The sequence below is a fragment of the Lagopus leucura genome, unplaced genomic scaffold, assembly GCF_019238085.1.
Source record: "Lagopus leucura isolate 7727_CA_CO unplaced genomic scaffold, USGS_WTPT01 Super-Scaffold_100004, whole genome shotgun sequence".
In the NCBI taxonomy this organism is placed as follows: domain Eukaryota; kingdom Metazoa; phylum Chordata; class Aves; order Galliformes; family Phasianidae; genus Lagopus; species Lagopus leucura.
This window is the reverse complement of record NW_024962264.1, coordinates 69,023,422-69,039,539: the sequence shown is the minus strand read 5'-3', so window position 1 is coordinate 69,039,539 and position 16,118 is coordinate 69,023,422. Positions and strand designations below refer to the sequence as shown.

Below are 16,118 nucleotides of genomic sequence, written 5' to 3'. Positions count from 1 at the left end.
GACATACATGCACAGATACCTAAGGGAAAGTAGGGAATGACCAAGCTGAACAGGACAAGAGGTAACGGGCACAAACTGAAAAGCAGGAATTTCCAATCAACTTAGCAAAAGTACCATTATTACACTGAATCACAGAATAGTTGAGGTTACAAGGAACTGCTTGGGATCATCTAGACCAACCCTCTGCCTCCAGCAGGGTTACCTAGCTGGCCAGCATCACGTCCAGGTGGGCTCTGAAATAGACTCCACAACCTCTCTAAAGCGACCAAACAAGTTGCCCAGAGAGGCTCTGGATCTCCATCCTTGGGTACATTTGAAGCTCAACTAGACACAGCCCTGAGCAACCACAACGCAGCTGGACAAGGTGATCTCCAGAGGCCCCCTCCAATCTCATCCTATGATGCTGTGAAAGGAACACAACAGTGATCATCCTACAGGGCAACAACCTGTACAAGTCAGCGTGCACACATTCAGCTGTAAGCTCTACACACTGAAATGGTAGGAAGCTCCCTGCCCAGCAGCAGCTGTAGGAAACATGCTCTGTGGCATACCTAAGTTATTACAGCAATAAAAAGTCTGGTATTTAGTTCTCTGCATATTCTTTGGTTAACATTAGAAATAAATTATTAAAAGGCACAAGCCCAACTTTTCAGACTGCATTGTTCCTAATAGTTTTCATCCTGAAGGATTCCAAAGCGTTTCAACACCACCCCATAGCCATTGCTGAGACAAGAGGCTTTAGAGAAGCTGGAGGGAGTAAGGCAGAAAACAAGATTTAAAAGCAACAGACAAATCCCTGCTCTCATAACAGCTCTGGTGAGTTGCTCAGTGTCAGTGAGCAGCAGACTTAGGGAATCATAGAATTGTTTGAGTTGGAAGGGACCTTTAAAGGCCATCTTGTCCCACTCCCTGCAATGAACAGGGACCCCCACAGCTCCATCAGCTGCTCAGCACCCCATCCTGCTTGACCTTGGGTGTCTAATGGAGCATCCACTGCCTCTCTGAGCAACCTGTGCCAGAACCTCACTAAATGAAGTCCCTCTAGCTGTAGGTGTCTCTGTTCATTGCAAAGGAGTTGGATTAGATGACTTGTGAAGGTTCCTTCCAACTCAAACCTTTCCAAGACTCTATGAAACCTGCTTTCTGGTTTCCAGTGTATCATCATAGAATCACAGAATGGCTTGGGTTGGAAGGGACCTCAAGGATCATTGAGTTCCATCCCCCTGCTGCATGCAGGGCCACCAACATTTCATAGCAGCCCAGGCTGCCCAGGGCCACAAACAACCTGGCCTTGAACACCTCCAGGGATGGACGGGGCATCCACAGCCTCTCTGGGCAGCTGTTCCAGCACCTCACCACTCTCTCTGTCAAGAACTTCCCCCTCACATCCAACCTCAATCTTCCCTCCTTCAACTTCAAACCATTTCCCCTTGTCCTGCTATTATCTGCCCTTTCAAAGACTTGGCTCCCCTCCTGTTTATGGGCTCCCTTTAGGTACTGGAAGGAGCTGAAGCAACTTTTGGGTTCTGCATGCTTCTCTTCTTCCCCCCTCCCAGACAAAGCCACCGTACTCCTGGAATGTGAAGGCAGCATTTGTTCATTGTGAGGGCTCTGCCTTGTTTCCACATTTTCCTGAACAAAGGACTGAAATAGTGGGTATATGCGTCACAAGCCTGTCCTGAACATTGCTCACCCTTTCCTGCACAAATATTTGTAAACAGATTGAGAATTAATGTCCAGCCAACTCAAGACCCTTCATAAAAAAGGGGTTTTATTGAAAACAGGATGGCAATCATTTCCCAGATACGCTGCATACAGGCCTTTAAGATGAGAAACAACGTACATAGCAGGAAAACAGCAACCCGCAGCTGTGCACCGAGCGAGATGCATAAAGCATGGGGGCTTATTATTTTACAGCCTCCACCCCCACAAGCACTCCCTTCTTAGGAAAAAAAAGAAAGAATACGACATGAAGTTTCTGGTCAGCACATGATAATTCCCTGGGGTTCATTTATGTACAAAACATACAGCTCCGCTAACACCAACAGCTCAACAATCCTCAATGGGAAAACCTTTCCCCATGCCTCTTTTTCTATAATATTCTATCATATTCTTCTAATACGCTCTGCAGCACAAGGTAAGAAGGGGGACAGTATATTCTCCCAGTGTTGCTTCCATGCACACCTTGTCTCTTTTGCTTTGCAGTGATCTGCACACACGGAGTATATTGGCAATGCCAACAAGGGCAGCCCATGAGCAGGACTCATAGCTGGGACTCAGCTCCTCCTCCACTTTTTGGCATTAGGACACAAAATTCTGTTGGTTTGGTTTTGCTTCCTTTTCTTCAGGAGCAATAACAAGGCCTAAGAGGAAAGGAGGAGCAAACTGGGTTGGTTCCATTTGGAAAGAAGGCGAGGAGGCATCTACTGCAGGATGACAGCATAGATGCAGCCAGACTCCTCTTGGAAATGGACAGACAAAATACAAAGAGGGCAATTCAAATTAGTAACAGTGGGGAAAAGATACAAAGGTGGTTAAACACCATAACTGGGACCCAGAGAGGTCAGGAAGCCTCCAACTCTGGAGATCCTCAAAACTCAACAGCACGCAGCTTGGTGATCCTTGATGTGACCTCAAGACAGGAGTCTCCTACAGTCTTAATTACTATGAGTCTATTACGAGACTGGAGGATGAGAAGAATTGGAACAGAAATGCCTTCCCATTCTGTTACATTGAGCTTTACCTTAGAAAACTCAGCACTCTCCAGGGACATTCTTGGCAAATTAGTGCACTTCCATCACTATCGCTTGTTATTTTTGAGATACCACCACTTCTGGACATCACCACCACAGGGTAGCTGAGGCGTGTTCCCAACACTCCTGGGTCCCTTCTGAGCCCCAACACCAGGAAATGGAGGAAACCTTCAGCAAAACCTTCCTATGCTTGCACAATCCAAACAGATGCCCTTTGATTTGACTGCAGCAAGGCTTTTGACGTGCTCTTCCACATTATTCTTGCATCTCAGTTGGGATGGCCCAATGTGGTGAGCAATAAGCTGGATGGGCTACTGGGTTGGTGGTCAGGATCTGAGGGCCATGGCTTGGAGTTTGTACCCCAAATGGGAGCTGGTAACAAGTGGAGAACCCCAGCAGGGTCCATCCTGCCTCAGGAGTGTAGAATGGGTTGGATTCGATCACCTGGTTCTAAACTCTAAGTTGCTTAGCTTCTCCATCAGTGACTCAGAGGAGGCAACAGAGAACATTCCCAGCCACTCTGCAATCGACACCAAATTGAGGAGCACCAGTCAACACAGTGAGGAGTGGGACTGCAATCAGAAGGGGTCTCAATGTGAGATGGGAGCCTGATAAATGCCAAGATCCACGCCTGGGAGGAAGAAGCCCTCACCAGGCACCAGTGTGGCTGGGGAGCAGCTCTGAGGATGAGCACCAAGAGTTGGCAGGTGGAGCTGAGCAACCTGCTCCAACCTCACTGTGAGCAGAGGGTGGACGGGTCCTTCTGATTGCCCCCCTACCCTGTATAGGAATCCATCCTCCACGACCCCACAAAATGCTGAGCGGATGCAATGCACTTCCCACAGCTGGGACAAACAGAGTCAGCTTCTTTCTTCCCTTAGCCACTATAACTGCAAAGGGATTGAAAATGAACTCAGTGTAAACTATCAGTACATTTTCAGCAAACGAAGGCAGAGCTCTGCAAAGCCTTGGGAAAGCAGGGCTGCTGTAACCTCAGGTGACAAGCAGTCTGCATCCGGGCTATTGTAGTAAACGTATGGGTTTTTTTTTCCCCTCCTCCTAACATGTCTGTTTTCCAAGCTGAATATTTTAAGAATCAAGGCTGCCTGTGATCATATCTAGCCGGCTTAGAATGAACACTGATTTCTTTGCTGCTTCTTTGATCGAAGCCAAGTGGTTTTCTCATGGGTAATAAGGTCACAGGGTTAAAAGAGCAATATGACAATTACAAAAGTTAAATCTATTGCCACTACAGACAGACACACTACCCAGGGTCCATTAGCACGTAGTACAGAATGGTTATCACAGGTCACTGACACCAGTTCACTCTAATGGCTTTTCCTGTGTCCTTATCAATGCGGTGCACAAAGTGTCTCACCCTCAGCCTTTCCCTATGATCTCAGTGCTGTGTTTATAGCTATCTAACTCCACCAGGCACCAGTGGGTCAGCCAAGTCAGCAGACAGTGAGATACGCCAGGACAGAGCGATGGGACAATCTGCAAAGTGTCTGAGATGAACAAGGAGTTACCAGAGACTTCAAGAAGGAAATTTTTTCCATTGCCTCCCCCCCCCGCCCCCCCCGGAGGAGGGGGGGGAGTTTAAGCTGTTTAAGTTCCCAAGGACACAGAGGGAAAAACTTTACAACCCTGATCTCCAAAATAGAAGTAAAGCCACAGACTTTCCGTGGTACGGTTCGTATTTCAGTATCAAATAAAAGAAACAACTCTAGAGTTACAGAGAGGGAAAAAAAAAAGGAGAGAAGGTTGGGGAGTGCTTATTATTTGAGTCGTGGTTCCTATAAGGGACTTTCTCACCCCTTAAAGAAGAACTTGAGCTGTTTTGCACCCTTAGCTAAAGGACAAACGTTTCGGTGCCCGAGAGAGGCTGCATTGGGGCAGAGGTATGGGAAGGTTCTGGGGTCAGAACACAGCAACCCACCGCAGCCAGAAGCAAACACGAGCCCTGGCTTCTCCTCCCAATGCTCTGCGTGGTGAAGACAACACAGAACATCATCCCCATCCCTAAAACAGGCAAGCCAGAACTTACCAAGAGAGCGCAGCCGAAGCACGCTGCGTGTATTTTACTACAGGAACCCCACAGACCTTTCATACTGAGTATTTTAAATAGGCTTATTTTGGGTTTTTTTTTCAATTTGCTTTACGTTTTCTTACCTCTCCTAATGCATTTCGTGCATCAAAGCAGCTTAGGGTCAGAGGGGCTCTGGGTAGAAGCAATATAGCTGATAAAAACGTCAGTGGTGAGATATGACAAATTTATAGTAAATACCTGTCAGCTGCTATTTATCTAAATTATCCAGCTCTGGGATTCTCCACAAATACTCCATCAGCTGCGAGGCAGCTCCACTTTTACACCCGTATTTACATCAGAATCTGCTCCTTTTTTTTTCTTGTTGTCGGTGGGGGTTTTTTTTGGACACTTGTTCTTTACCCTAAAATGACCCCTTTGTAGCTCGGATCAAAGAGCTGGGAGCGTCAATACCAGTGTCTTCACCAACATGTGAAGAACCTCAAAGTAATTGGTTACCAATTAGCATAAACCTTTACAAGAGAAAAACACCTCGCTGAGACGAACCCTGAGCGCTACCAGGCAGCAGCAGGGGCTGAAGCAGGAGCTCCAGCGACCTGAATCACTTTCATCTGCCCCACAGACAACGGCTTGGGAGCGCCCTGCCTGCAAATTATCCTCCCTTTCTCACCTTTCTTTCTTTCTGCTTTAATTCCTTTCTGCTCTCCGTTCGCTCTTTGCTTTCTGACTCGCTACAGCTTATGGGAAACATGAAACAAAAACTGCTTTTCATTTCATGTTATGTAAAGCAAAGCAATTCCATGTCTTGGCCTTGAAATACAAGGCTTCCAACAGCTGTTCAGATGCTCCAGCAGATAAACCATCTGGCCCAAACCTCACCTTTCCTAATTTATTTTGGATATCGATCAAAGCAACCTGAGCATTACATAGACTTTCGTCAAAGACAACATAAAAGATAAAAACGTCAATGGCAAAATCGCTGCACTGAAATCTCCTTGTTTCTTCTTTATACAATAACATCACCATTTTTCAACAAACTTCTCTATTAACTCAAAGAGAAGATGTACCTGATACAAAACAGCCCAGCAGCCTCTTCAGAGGAATGTCCTCAAATAGCTCATCGCTGCTCTACCCAAACCAAAGGGGTTTTTGACACTCAACCCCAGCCAAAAGCAGAGCCAACTTTGTCCACGGAGCCACAGTGTGCACCCTGACCTTGCTGCCTCTCTCTGTTACTTCTTCATACAGTGTTCCTGGCTTCTGAAGGACCACCATACCCACGGTCTGATTTTTGGGCGGTTCTATGTGGAGCCAGGAGTTTGGCTCAATGATTCTTATAGGTCTCTTCCAACTTGGGACATTCTAGGATTCTATGATCCTTATGGGTCTCTTCCAATTTGGGACATTCATAGAATCTTAGAATGGCTCAGGTTGGAAGGGACCTTGAGGATTATACAAGCTCCAACCCCCCCCCCACACGCAGGGCCACCAACCTCCCCATTTCATAGCAGCCCAGGCTGCCCAGGGCCCCAAACAACCTGGCCTTGAACACCTCCAGGGATGAACAAGGCATCCACAGCCTCTCTGGGCAGCTGTTCCAGCACCTCACCACTCTCCCTGTAAAGAACTTAGGACATTCTAAGGTCCCATGACCTCTATGGGTCTCTTTCAACTTAGGACATTCTATGACTCCATGCCCCCTATGGGTCTCTTTCACATTCTATGATCCCATGATCCTTATAGGTTTCTTTCAATTTGGGACATTCTATGATTCCATAAGCCTCGTGGGTCTCTTCTAACTCAGAATACTCAATGATTCTAACAGTCCCAGCCTTCTCCAGGTGCTTTTGCTTGTTTTTTGTTTTGTTTTTCTCTTCCTAATAAAAGGATGTTGTGCATTTCTCAATGCTACCAGGATGCCCACTGAAATACAAAGTTGCTGAACGGCCAGCGACTCAGACCAACGCGAAACTTCAGCTGTAAAGCCTTATATAAAGCAACTCAATGCACATTTGTCACATAAGGAAATCACAGTCTGGGTAAGAACCTGTCATTTAGGGACAAAACTCCAAAGCCTTACACGACAGTCAAGAAACCTAAGGGCTAACAGCAATCACTGCGCACAGCTGAACGAAGCCACAAAAGCTTATCCAGCAAACACAAAGGACACAACGCGCTCCTGCAACGTTTTGTTCCATCACTCCAAGGATTCAAAGCCTCCCCTACGCCCATGTGTTCCTCGGGACAACGTCTCCAGGGCCATTTCCCACACGACACGGGATCGCCGATGAATGGCCCCATAAAGCATCCCACCGGAGCCCGTCCTGCCGCGCCAAGGCCCAGCTCTCCATTAACCACCGCCTGACCCTTGTTCACTTTCTTTCCCCCTCCTCTGCCCTTCCTGAGAAAGTTCAGCGCTTCCTGGAAAAGTCTCGCTGCCGTTTGATATTGTACTTCGCCTTGGTTGCTGAAGGAAGGATTTACAGGTGCCTGGCCCCGTCTGTAAGACCATGACCGAAGGCTGACCTCGCCTTACAATATGTGAACTTCTGCCCTGCTGATAAGGCTGGCAGATATGAGTAGGATTTTTCAAATAATCCTTTGGGAATTTATAAGCAGCACAGCCATAAAACCGAGGTGACTGGAAGGTCGATTTCACTAAAAATAATAAATATCTCAATGTTTATTCAACGTGGGCCTTTTTAACTGCAGGCCAAGCATTTAGATAACGCTATTGTAAATGACAAATATTAGGATTTTTTGGTAACTATTACATTATGATCCTTCCGTCTGACACTGATGTGGTCGTTTCCCTCGACGCGCGCTGGATCTTTGGCATTGTTCAGCTCAAGTTGGGCCTAGAAAGCCAGCTCAGGCTTTGAGCACAGGTCAGAAAAAGGGCAATTTTCTTTTCAGGAGGCTTTTCTAGGGGGGCTCACCTCGTTCTACTCCTATCTCACCAGCACACCTTTTCTCTCTGCTCATTACCATGGCTTTTGGCTGAAATAGGAGAGGGAGGAGGAGAAGGACCGAAGGATCTCAGTGCAGGAGGACAGGACCCAACCCAGAGGGTGGTGAGGCACTGGAACAGGTTGCCCAAGGAGGCTGTGGATGCCCCATCCCTGCAGGCATTCAAGGTTAGGCTGGATGTGGCTCTGGGCAGCCTGGGCTGCTGGTTGGTGAGCCCTGCATGTAGCAGCGGGTTGAAACTGGATGGTTATTGTGATCATTTTCAACCCAGGCCAGTCTATGATTCTATGATCTGCTGCAGAGCATTGGCCACAATGCCTGGCTTTCCTTCATACGCTTTGGAGAGCTGCACAACCAATCACCTTCCAAGGCAATGAGCAAAGGAACAAGATGGAGAAACAACAAAATTTCAGTGGCACCCTGAGCCCCAAGCCTACAACACTGCATAAACGTGAACCTTTCCAATGCACAAAACTGCTACGTCCAACCATGAGAGTTCCTCACCCTTCCCATAAGAGCACTATGCATAATTACACAGGCATATACCCCTGCATTAAACAACAACAAAAAAAAAAACAACCTGTAAGCTACACAAATGGGATTCCTAAGGCTGTTTTCATTATACATAGACTTCACTGAAGTTTCTCCAAATAAAGTGACACTTTGAAAGGCACAAAGCATTTCAGCCCAGTTGTAATCTTCAATTAGCACACTCCCTGCACCGGGCTTCCAGTGCCGGCTCTGAGTGGGAGCCTTTGTCCAAGATAAACAGAGTAACACATTTTGGGTAGGTTAACTTATTCATTCCGCTACAGAATCATGGCCATGGAGCCAAATTACATAATTATTAACAGATGAAGGCACAAAAAAAAAGATTTTACATAAATGTTTTTTATGACAATTCTTTTCCTTTTGCAAATTCGTTTGTATGCCTTGCTGGAGAGCCTGTCTTTCAGAAGTGCCTCTAAAAACAATGCTCTCTCAAGCCTGGCTCCGCTGAGGAAGGGGAGGAAAGCTGCTAACAGAGCTGTGCTTTCATGTGCTGCCTGGCTTCCCATTGCCCAGCTGCAGGAGAGAGCCTTGGAGAGCTCAGCAGAAGACATTACCAGCATTAAGGAACAGATGCATTAAGGAACACAGGTTTGGGGGTCGGGAGATTTGTATGCTGCATGGCTCATACATTGCCAAAGGTGTGCTGAAAATTAAAAGTCAAGGTGCAAGCTACAAAGGTCACCTTATCACAGAATGGCTTGGCCAGCAACCAAATGCAAGCACAGAGCACCTCCAGTCCAGACACATTTTCCAGTGCTTGTAAAGGAGAAAAAGCCCAACTGTTGGGGAACTGGACGTGGCACAGTGACACTTGGGGTTTGGTTGGACAGCAGCAAGCATAACTCCAGCAAAACTTCTCCAAAGCGCTACAAATAAGAGCTCTAAAACCACTTCTCCCCTCAACCTCTCAGTTTGCACTGAATAATGAAGTTACTGAGGTCAGAGGAGGGTTCTTTCAGGATGAATCTGCGCCAAAGGTATAAGCACTGGGCCTGCAAACCCAAGGACTGCAGCAATGGGAGAAAATACCCCCTTATGTTTCAGCAGGCTGCCAGCAGCAGGGCTCACTCACCAGCACGGTGTAGATGTGCAGGCAGCGGTACACGGGTGAGAAGTCCACCAGCTCCTGGGCCCCAGGCACCTGGAAGAGAGCAGGAGGTCAGCACGAGGTGCAGGTCCACCCACCCCAATGAGAATCAGTTGCAGCTCAAAGGTCTGCAAGGCTGAGAGATGCACTGAGATTTCAGGGCTGCAGCAATCGCAGCGATTCTTGACACCTGTCTACATATGTGCACATACAATCCTACAAGTTTCTCAGAGCAGAAAACCATCACTGAATATCATTTTTGTTCCATTTGAGCTTCCCTCTGAAATCACATTCATTTTGCATCCTTTTGTTAACCCGCTCAGCAGAGATTTAATTTTGATCGTATAAGTTTAGGCACCCTTGGCACCCATGCAACATAACAACAACAGCCTTTCTCTGTATTTTTAGTTTGATTTCTTTAAAAACACGAATTCTTCTTTTGCTTTTTGAGATAATAAGACACACAGACTCCAGCACCTTTCAACAGCAGTAGTGAGCCTCTGGTAGGGACAAGGAAGCACAGTTTGGAAGGGTGGGACAGAAGGAGAGAGGGTAAGAGGAAGATCAGAGAGGAAATTTGCATACAAGAAGCTTCTGTCCTTTGGATATGTTGAAGCCAACACAGCATTAAGCTTTTTGGCCAAGGCATAAAGCTAAAGCAACCCTCCTTCTCCCCCAAAATCCAGAGAGGAAGGGAGTGTTCTGTTGACATGCGGTGGAAAAAAAAAAGGGGAAAGATGAAAGGGCCCAATGGACAGGCCTGGGAAACGTGTTTATTTTTAATTATGCTTAAGAGGCATTTTGCTAAAAAGGAGGTAGGACGGAGCAGGGAGAAAGCTGTGGCTGGATGAGGGCATGCCAATCTCCACCAGCGCTGCCCAAAGCACCTGGGGTGAGCAGCAAAGGCTTTGGGTAGGGGAGTGCAGAACAGGCTTGGAAAGGGAAACGTGGGGATTTCTTTAGAGCACTTCAGGCTGAGGAATCCTAGAGTGCAAAACCTCCAGAGATGGCTACAAGAAGGCAGAGGAATGCCAGGACACGCCGGGCCCAATCATCCCCAGTGACCACCACCAGCATTGGGAGCTGCATGGGATGGATGTGAGAGCTCCCTGTGCTCTCCTAAGCGAGGGGAGATCTGTCATCCCCTCCCACCACCGTCACAGCAGATGTTTTCCTATCAAGTTGAATTCAGGATCAGAAGGTTTTGCTCCTCTCGGATTTGGGGCATTAGCTGAACGCGGCCCGCAGGGAAATATTTCTGATAAAGATTCATGAAATCGGGTTATTGCCAAAAATGGAGCTCACTCCTCCAGAGAAATTCTTTCAAACCAGACTGCAGCATTTTCACAGCCTCTGATCTTCTGTAAAAGCTTTTAAGCCCACACACATGCTCACCAAGAATACGCTGGACGTTCCTGCAGACTTAATATCTGAGACATCAATAATTTTAATATTGCTAATCCACTTAGAAGGCTCCCAGACACGGCTGCGTGCAAAACCTGGAATGCACTCGTGAGAAAACGAGCACCCAAACCTCGTGCTGAGATCCTACCTATGAAGTTTGAAGGAGCACCTTGTCCACATCCAGCCCCACAGCAGCACTGTGCCACTGGAACCCATTTCAGCCTCTGCAAGCATTCCCATTCATCTCCCAGACAGTGAGACCAGATGGCCTTTAAGGTCCCTCCCAACTCAAACCATTCTATGAATCCATGACCAATGCAGATCTCAGGCAGTTTCAGCACATTGGGCAGTAAGAGCTGCTTTCTAAGGCAAAGAGAAGGCACATTCATGCTTTTCCAAACAGGAATCCACTTTCCCCAATGGAATCTCATGCAACTCTCCCAATACCCCAAAACACAAGGGAAACATGGGCATCCTTCAGGCTGAGCACTTCTCCTTTAGCACCTATTTGAGTTTCTTCCCAAGCATACAGAAACAGAAATAAACCTCAACAGAACCAATTACTCCTCCGACATCTCCACTTCTGCCTAATCTTTTTTTCCCCCCCCCCTTTTAGTTTGTAGAACAAGGAGTTGATTCATTTTGTCCAGGGTTCTCCTGTTCTGCAGACCTCGTTCCCAAACCCTGCATTCAGCACGTTCACAGTACAGAGCTGTCAGCCTCTGCAAACAGTCCAACCCCTGCCTTCTGCAGGAGCACTTTCAGTTGGGTTCAATGCTGACTGTAGCAAATTTAACCCATTAGAGCCTTGTTTTCAGTGTAAATGTTCATCTGCAGCTGACACGGTGACAACCATGTGCCAGAGATGGCTCGGTGGATGCCCCATCCCTAGAAATACAGCTGGAAACAGCTCTGAGCAACTGATAGAGTTGTAGCTGTTCCTGTTCACTGCAGGGGAGCTGGACCAGATGGCCTCTAAGGGTCCTTTTCAACACCAATTGATTCTATGATGATTCTGTGATGTCTCTGATGAGAGATGCTCCGTTCTGGTTCTATACAAATTTGCAATACAATAGCTTTAATCTAGGAAGTATTACTTTTCAGAAAGGGTGGTCAGGCACTGGAATGGATGCCCAGGGAGGTGGTGGAGTCACCGAGCCTGGGGGTGTTCAAGGAAAGGCTGGGTGTTGTGTTGAGGGACATGGTTTAGTGGGAGCTACTGGGAATAGGTGAACGGTTGGACTGGATGATCTTGTAGGTCTTTTCCAACCTTGGTGATTCTATGATTCTATGATTCTCCGATCCTTGCTGCTTTCTGATGTAATGACATGACACAAGCATAGATACATTTGCTCCTATTTCATTAGGAAAGAAAAATCCACTTTGAAACACCAGGATTCGTGAGCCAGAAACACAGGTTATTGATCTGTCACTTTGACCCATTAACCCAAGTACATGGGCTCACTGGTGCAGATCACAGAATCATAGAATGCCTTGGGTTGGAAGGGACCTCAAGGATCATCAAGCCTCAGTCCCCCTCGCTGCATGCAGGGACACCAACCTCCACAAATCATAGCAGACCAGGCTGCCCAGGGCCCCATCCAACCTGGCCTTGAACACCTCCAGGGATGGACGGGGCATCACAGCCTCTCTGGGCAGCTGTTGCAGCATCTCACAACTCTCATAGAAAACAATTTCCCCCTGACATCCAACCTCAATCTTCCCTCCTTCAACTTCAAACCATTTCCCCTTGTCCTGCTGCTATCAACCCTTTCACAGAGCTGACTCCCCTCCTGTCTATAAGCTCCCTTTAGGCACTGCAGGCTGCACTGAGGTCACCCCGCAGCTTCTCTTCTCCTGGCTGAACAAGTCCAGCTCCCTCAGCCTGTCTTTGTAGGGGAGATGCTCCAGCCCTCTGAACATCTTTGCAATGAACGCATGCACACACAGTACTGCAGCCACAAGTCCAGCCTATGACATTTAGCACCCCGGCTCTCTTCACATGGTATAGACACTGGAGAAGACCTCTAAGCTCACCCTCTGACCACATCCCTCAGTGCCACATCTCCACAGTTCTGGAACTTCTCCAGGGATGGTGACCCCACCACTCCCTGGGTAGCATTGCCAGTGCCTGACCAACATTCAGAATGTGTTCACTTCACAAAATAAGCCCCTACTGCTGAAAGAAGCATTGGTTTGGTGTACCTTCAACAATTCTCATCTTATCTCTCTGGGTACCAGCAGCTCTTGGAGGACGCCCAGAGCATTGCAGTACTGGAAGCTGCCACATCGTCCTGCAGACTGATCTCATTCTGGCTGACACTGGAGACAGCAGGCAGACAGCTTTGTCTGGGAACAAAAAGTTTTCTCTCCATGTCCAAGATGGTTTTTTTGTTGTTGTTTTTTTGTGTGTGTGGAATTACTAGTGAGAGCAAGCAGAAAGTGGAGGCTGATGGCACCCAACGCAGCCATTTATCAGGAAAAGCTGAGAGAGCCTCTCTGGGGTCCCAATTCTAGTTCCCTAAACTGCCATCAATCTCTCACCTTCACCTAGAGAATTACAACACTCCTACAGTCAGGTCAACCTGAAAGAATGCCAGAAGTATGATGAGTTTTGGCTATACCTCACACCTGCTGATGTCCTCGGTGCCAAACTTGCTCTCCAAACACAGAACCATCTGGAATTTGTAGATTTGTTCTTCAGTGAGAGATGAGGGGCTGTTACTCTTTCCTTACAACCTTCCCTCTCCCACAGAGGAGAACCAGGAGGTCCATTCCCACCCAACCACGTCACAAACGCCTGGCCAGACTTCTGGGGAACAAGAAGAAATGAGGGAGAATGCAGGCGAGCTTTGACGTGATGGATTCAACGGGATGGCAAAAGAAAAGTCACTGGAAACGAGAAGAATCTGGATGAGCTTTGTAGTAAAAAGCATCCAGAACACTACAAAGGGAGCAGCTGGCACACACCGAGCAGGCCATGGAGCTGCTCAGTATGAAACACTGATCCTCCTCCTACCACTTGACATTCATAAAAACTGAACTCAAGTCATCTCCCAGCTCGCTTTACAGCTGTGCCCACGCTCTTGCTCTCATTACAGTGGGAGCTTCCACCACAGTGAAGCATCTGTCTGGACTATGATGTCTCCAGAGTGCAGAACTCTAATGGAGTGGGGAACCACGCCTCACAATGGTCTTCTTGAATGCAGCTGGCACTGCTCCCCATTGCTGCCCAAGAGAGAAAATGATCTACATAAAAAATAAATGCAACAGTGGAAGCAAAACTCTTCTGGTCCTCTGTTCCTTTCAAAGCTTCTCTTGTTAATTCTGTTCCTGGATGAAGGGGGGGAGGAACTCTGAAATCTCTGGAGCAGTTCATCCAGCCTCGATGGAAAACTCTGTATCGCAGCCGGCTGCAGGGCTCAATTATTTCCCAGAGATTAAAAGGATTGTATTTAACCCACTTTTTGCAGATTCAGCCAGGGAGGGGATCAGAAGGTCTCTCCTGCCAAACACTTCACAAGAACCACCTCTGAATATCATTCTGTTTTCAGCTCTGAGTAGGACTGGGGGCAGGAACCCTTCATTCCTCCCTCCCAGATTCACCCACCACTGGCTGTCCTCCAAACAGAAGTCTCAAGCTCTGCCCTAGCAGTACTCTGCCTTTTGTCACTACACAGAGGAGATAACTGGAAGGTGCAGAGATCAAGCTACCAATTGAAAAGGTGGAAATAAGCATCAGCCATGGAAAACAACATTCATGTTGCACTGTCACTGCCAGAAACCTCACCAAAGAGTTTAGCATTGACAGTGTATACCTGTACCAGTTTGAGCTAGGATTAAGTGAATTACTGCCCTCCCTGCTTCTCACTGTGCTTTTATTGAGTAGGCTGAGAGGGGACACAGCTGTGATACCAAACCCAAACTGACAAAAGAGACATTCCATACATCGTGCTCAGCAATGAAATATTGGGGAAATTTGTGGATTGTTTTGTTTTGCTTCCCCAGAAAATGTCCACTGCTTGGAGATTGGCTGGGCACCCATCTGATGGCGGGATGTGGGCAATGACTGAGTCTGCACCAACAGCAGGGTTTCTTTTCTCTCTTTGCTTATTAAGCCACCTATACAATCAGCCCATGAGTTGTCCCACTTTTGTCACCTCATCCACCCTACTGGAGGTCAGAAGGGGGAGTGGGTGAGCAGCTGGGGGGGGTTCTCAGCTGCCGGCTGAAGTCACTCTCAGTTGTAACACAAATACTGATCCCTTGGGTTTAACAACTCCATTATCAGATGATAGGATCATACGATGGCCAGAATAGAAAGGGTTGGAAGGGACCTCAAGGATCATGAAGCTCCAACCCCTGCCACACACAGGGCCACCAACCTCCACATTTCATAGCAGCCCAGGCTGCCCAGGCCCAAAACAACCTGCCCTTCAACACCTCGGGGCATCCACAGCCTCTCTGGGCAGCTGTTCCAGCACCTCACCACTCTCTCTGTCAAGAACTTCCCCCTCACATCCAACCTCAATCTTTCCTCCCTCAACTTCAAACCATTTCCCCTTGTCCTGCTGTTATCTACCCTTTCCAAGAGCTGACTCCCCTCCTGTCTGTAGGCTCCCTTTAGGTACTGAAAGGCTGCAATGAGGTCACTCCGCAGCCATTTCTTCTCCAGGATGAACAAACCCAGCTCCCTCAGCCTGTCTTTGTAGGCAGATGCTCCAGCCGTCTGCCCATTTTTGTGGCTCTCCTCTAACCCTCTCCAGCAGGTCCCTGCCTTTCTTGTATTGGGGGCCCTAGACCGCCATCCATGTGCACTCAAAAAGGAAAAATAAATGGGAGGAGAAGATGGGAGGGTTGAAGATGATGACAGTGGAGGGGGGAGAAGACAATGATGGAGGGGGAGAAGCAGCAGAAAAAAAGACAAAGACAAAAAGAGAAAAACGTAAGAAAAAAAACAAACAAACAAAACGAAACAGAAGAAAACTAAAAAAGAAAAAAAAAGAAAAAAGAAAAAAAAAAAGCAGAAGAAAGCAAAATAAATAAATAAGAAAATCAACAACCGAAGAAAAACCCATTAAATAAAACAAAATAGCTCTCTTTCCAGAGAAAAGAAACCCGGAGGGCAAGGAGTTTGGGGAAGCGCCGCAGCGGGACCCGCCCGCCCCGTTTCATCACCACGGACAGCGGCCGCTGCCGGGCAGCTGCGGGTGGAGCTCAGAGCGCCGGCAACGGGGAGGCGATCCAAAGTGGGAAGGTGATCCTAAATGGGAAGGTGATCCTAAATGGGGAGGTGATCCTAAAT

At 47.6% G+C, this 16,118-nt stretch overlaps 1 protein-coding gene across 8 annotated transcripts in view; it reads right to left on the bottom strand.

Annotated features, from left to right (window-relative positions):
- EXOC6B (exocyst complex component 6B) overlaps nucleotides 1-16,118 on the bottom strand; it is a 246,067-nt gene that overhangs the window by 126,298 nt on the left and 103,651 nt on the right. For all 8 annotated transcript variants that reach the window (XM_042872008.1, XM_042872009.1, XM_042872012.1 and 5 more), the window contains one exon: nucleotides 9,395-9,463. In XM_042872008.1, the coding sequence (XP_042727942.1) occupies nucleotides 9,395-9,463 (69 nt within the window). The remainder of the gene's footprint in view (nucleotides 1-9,394; nucleotides 9,464-16,118) is intronic.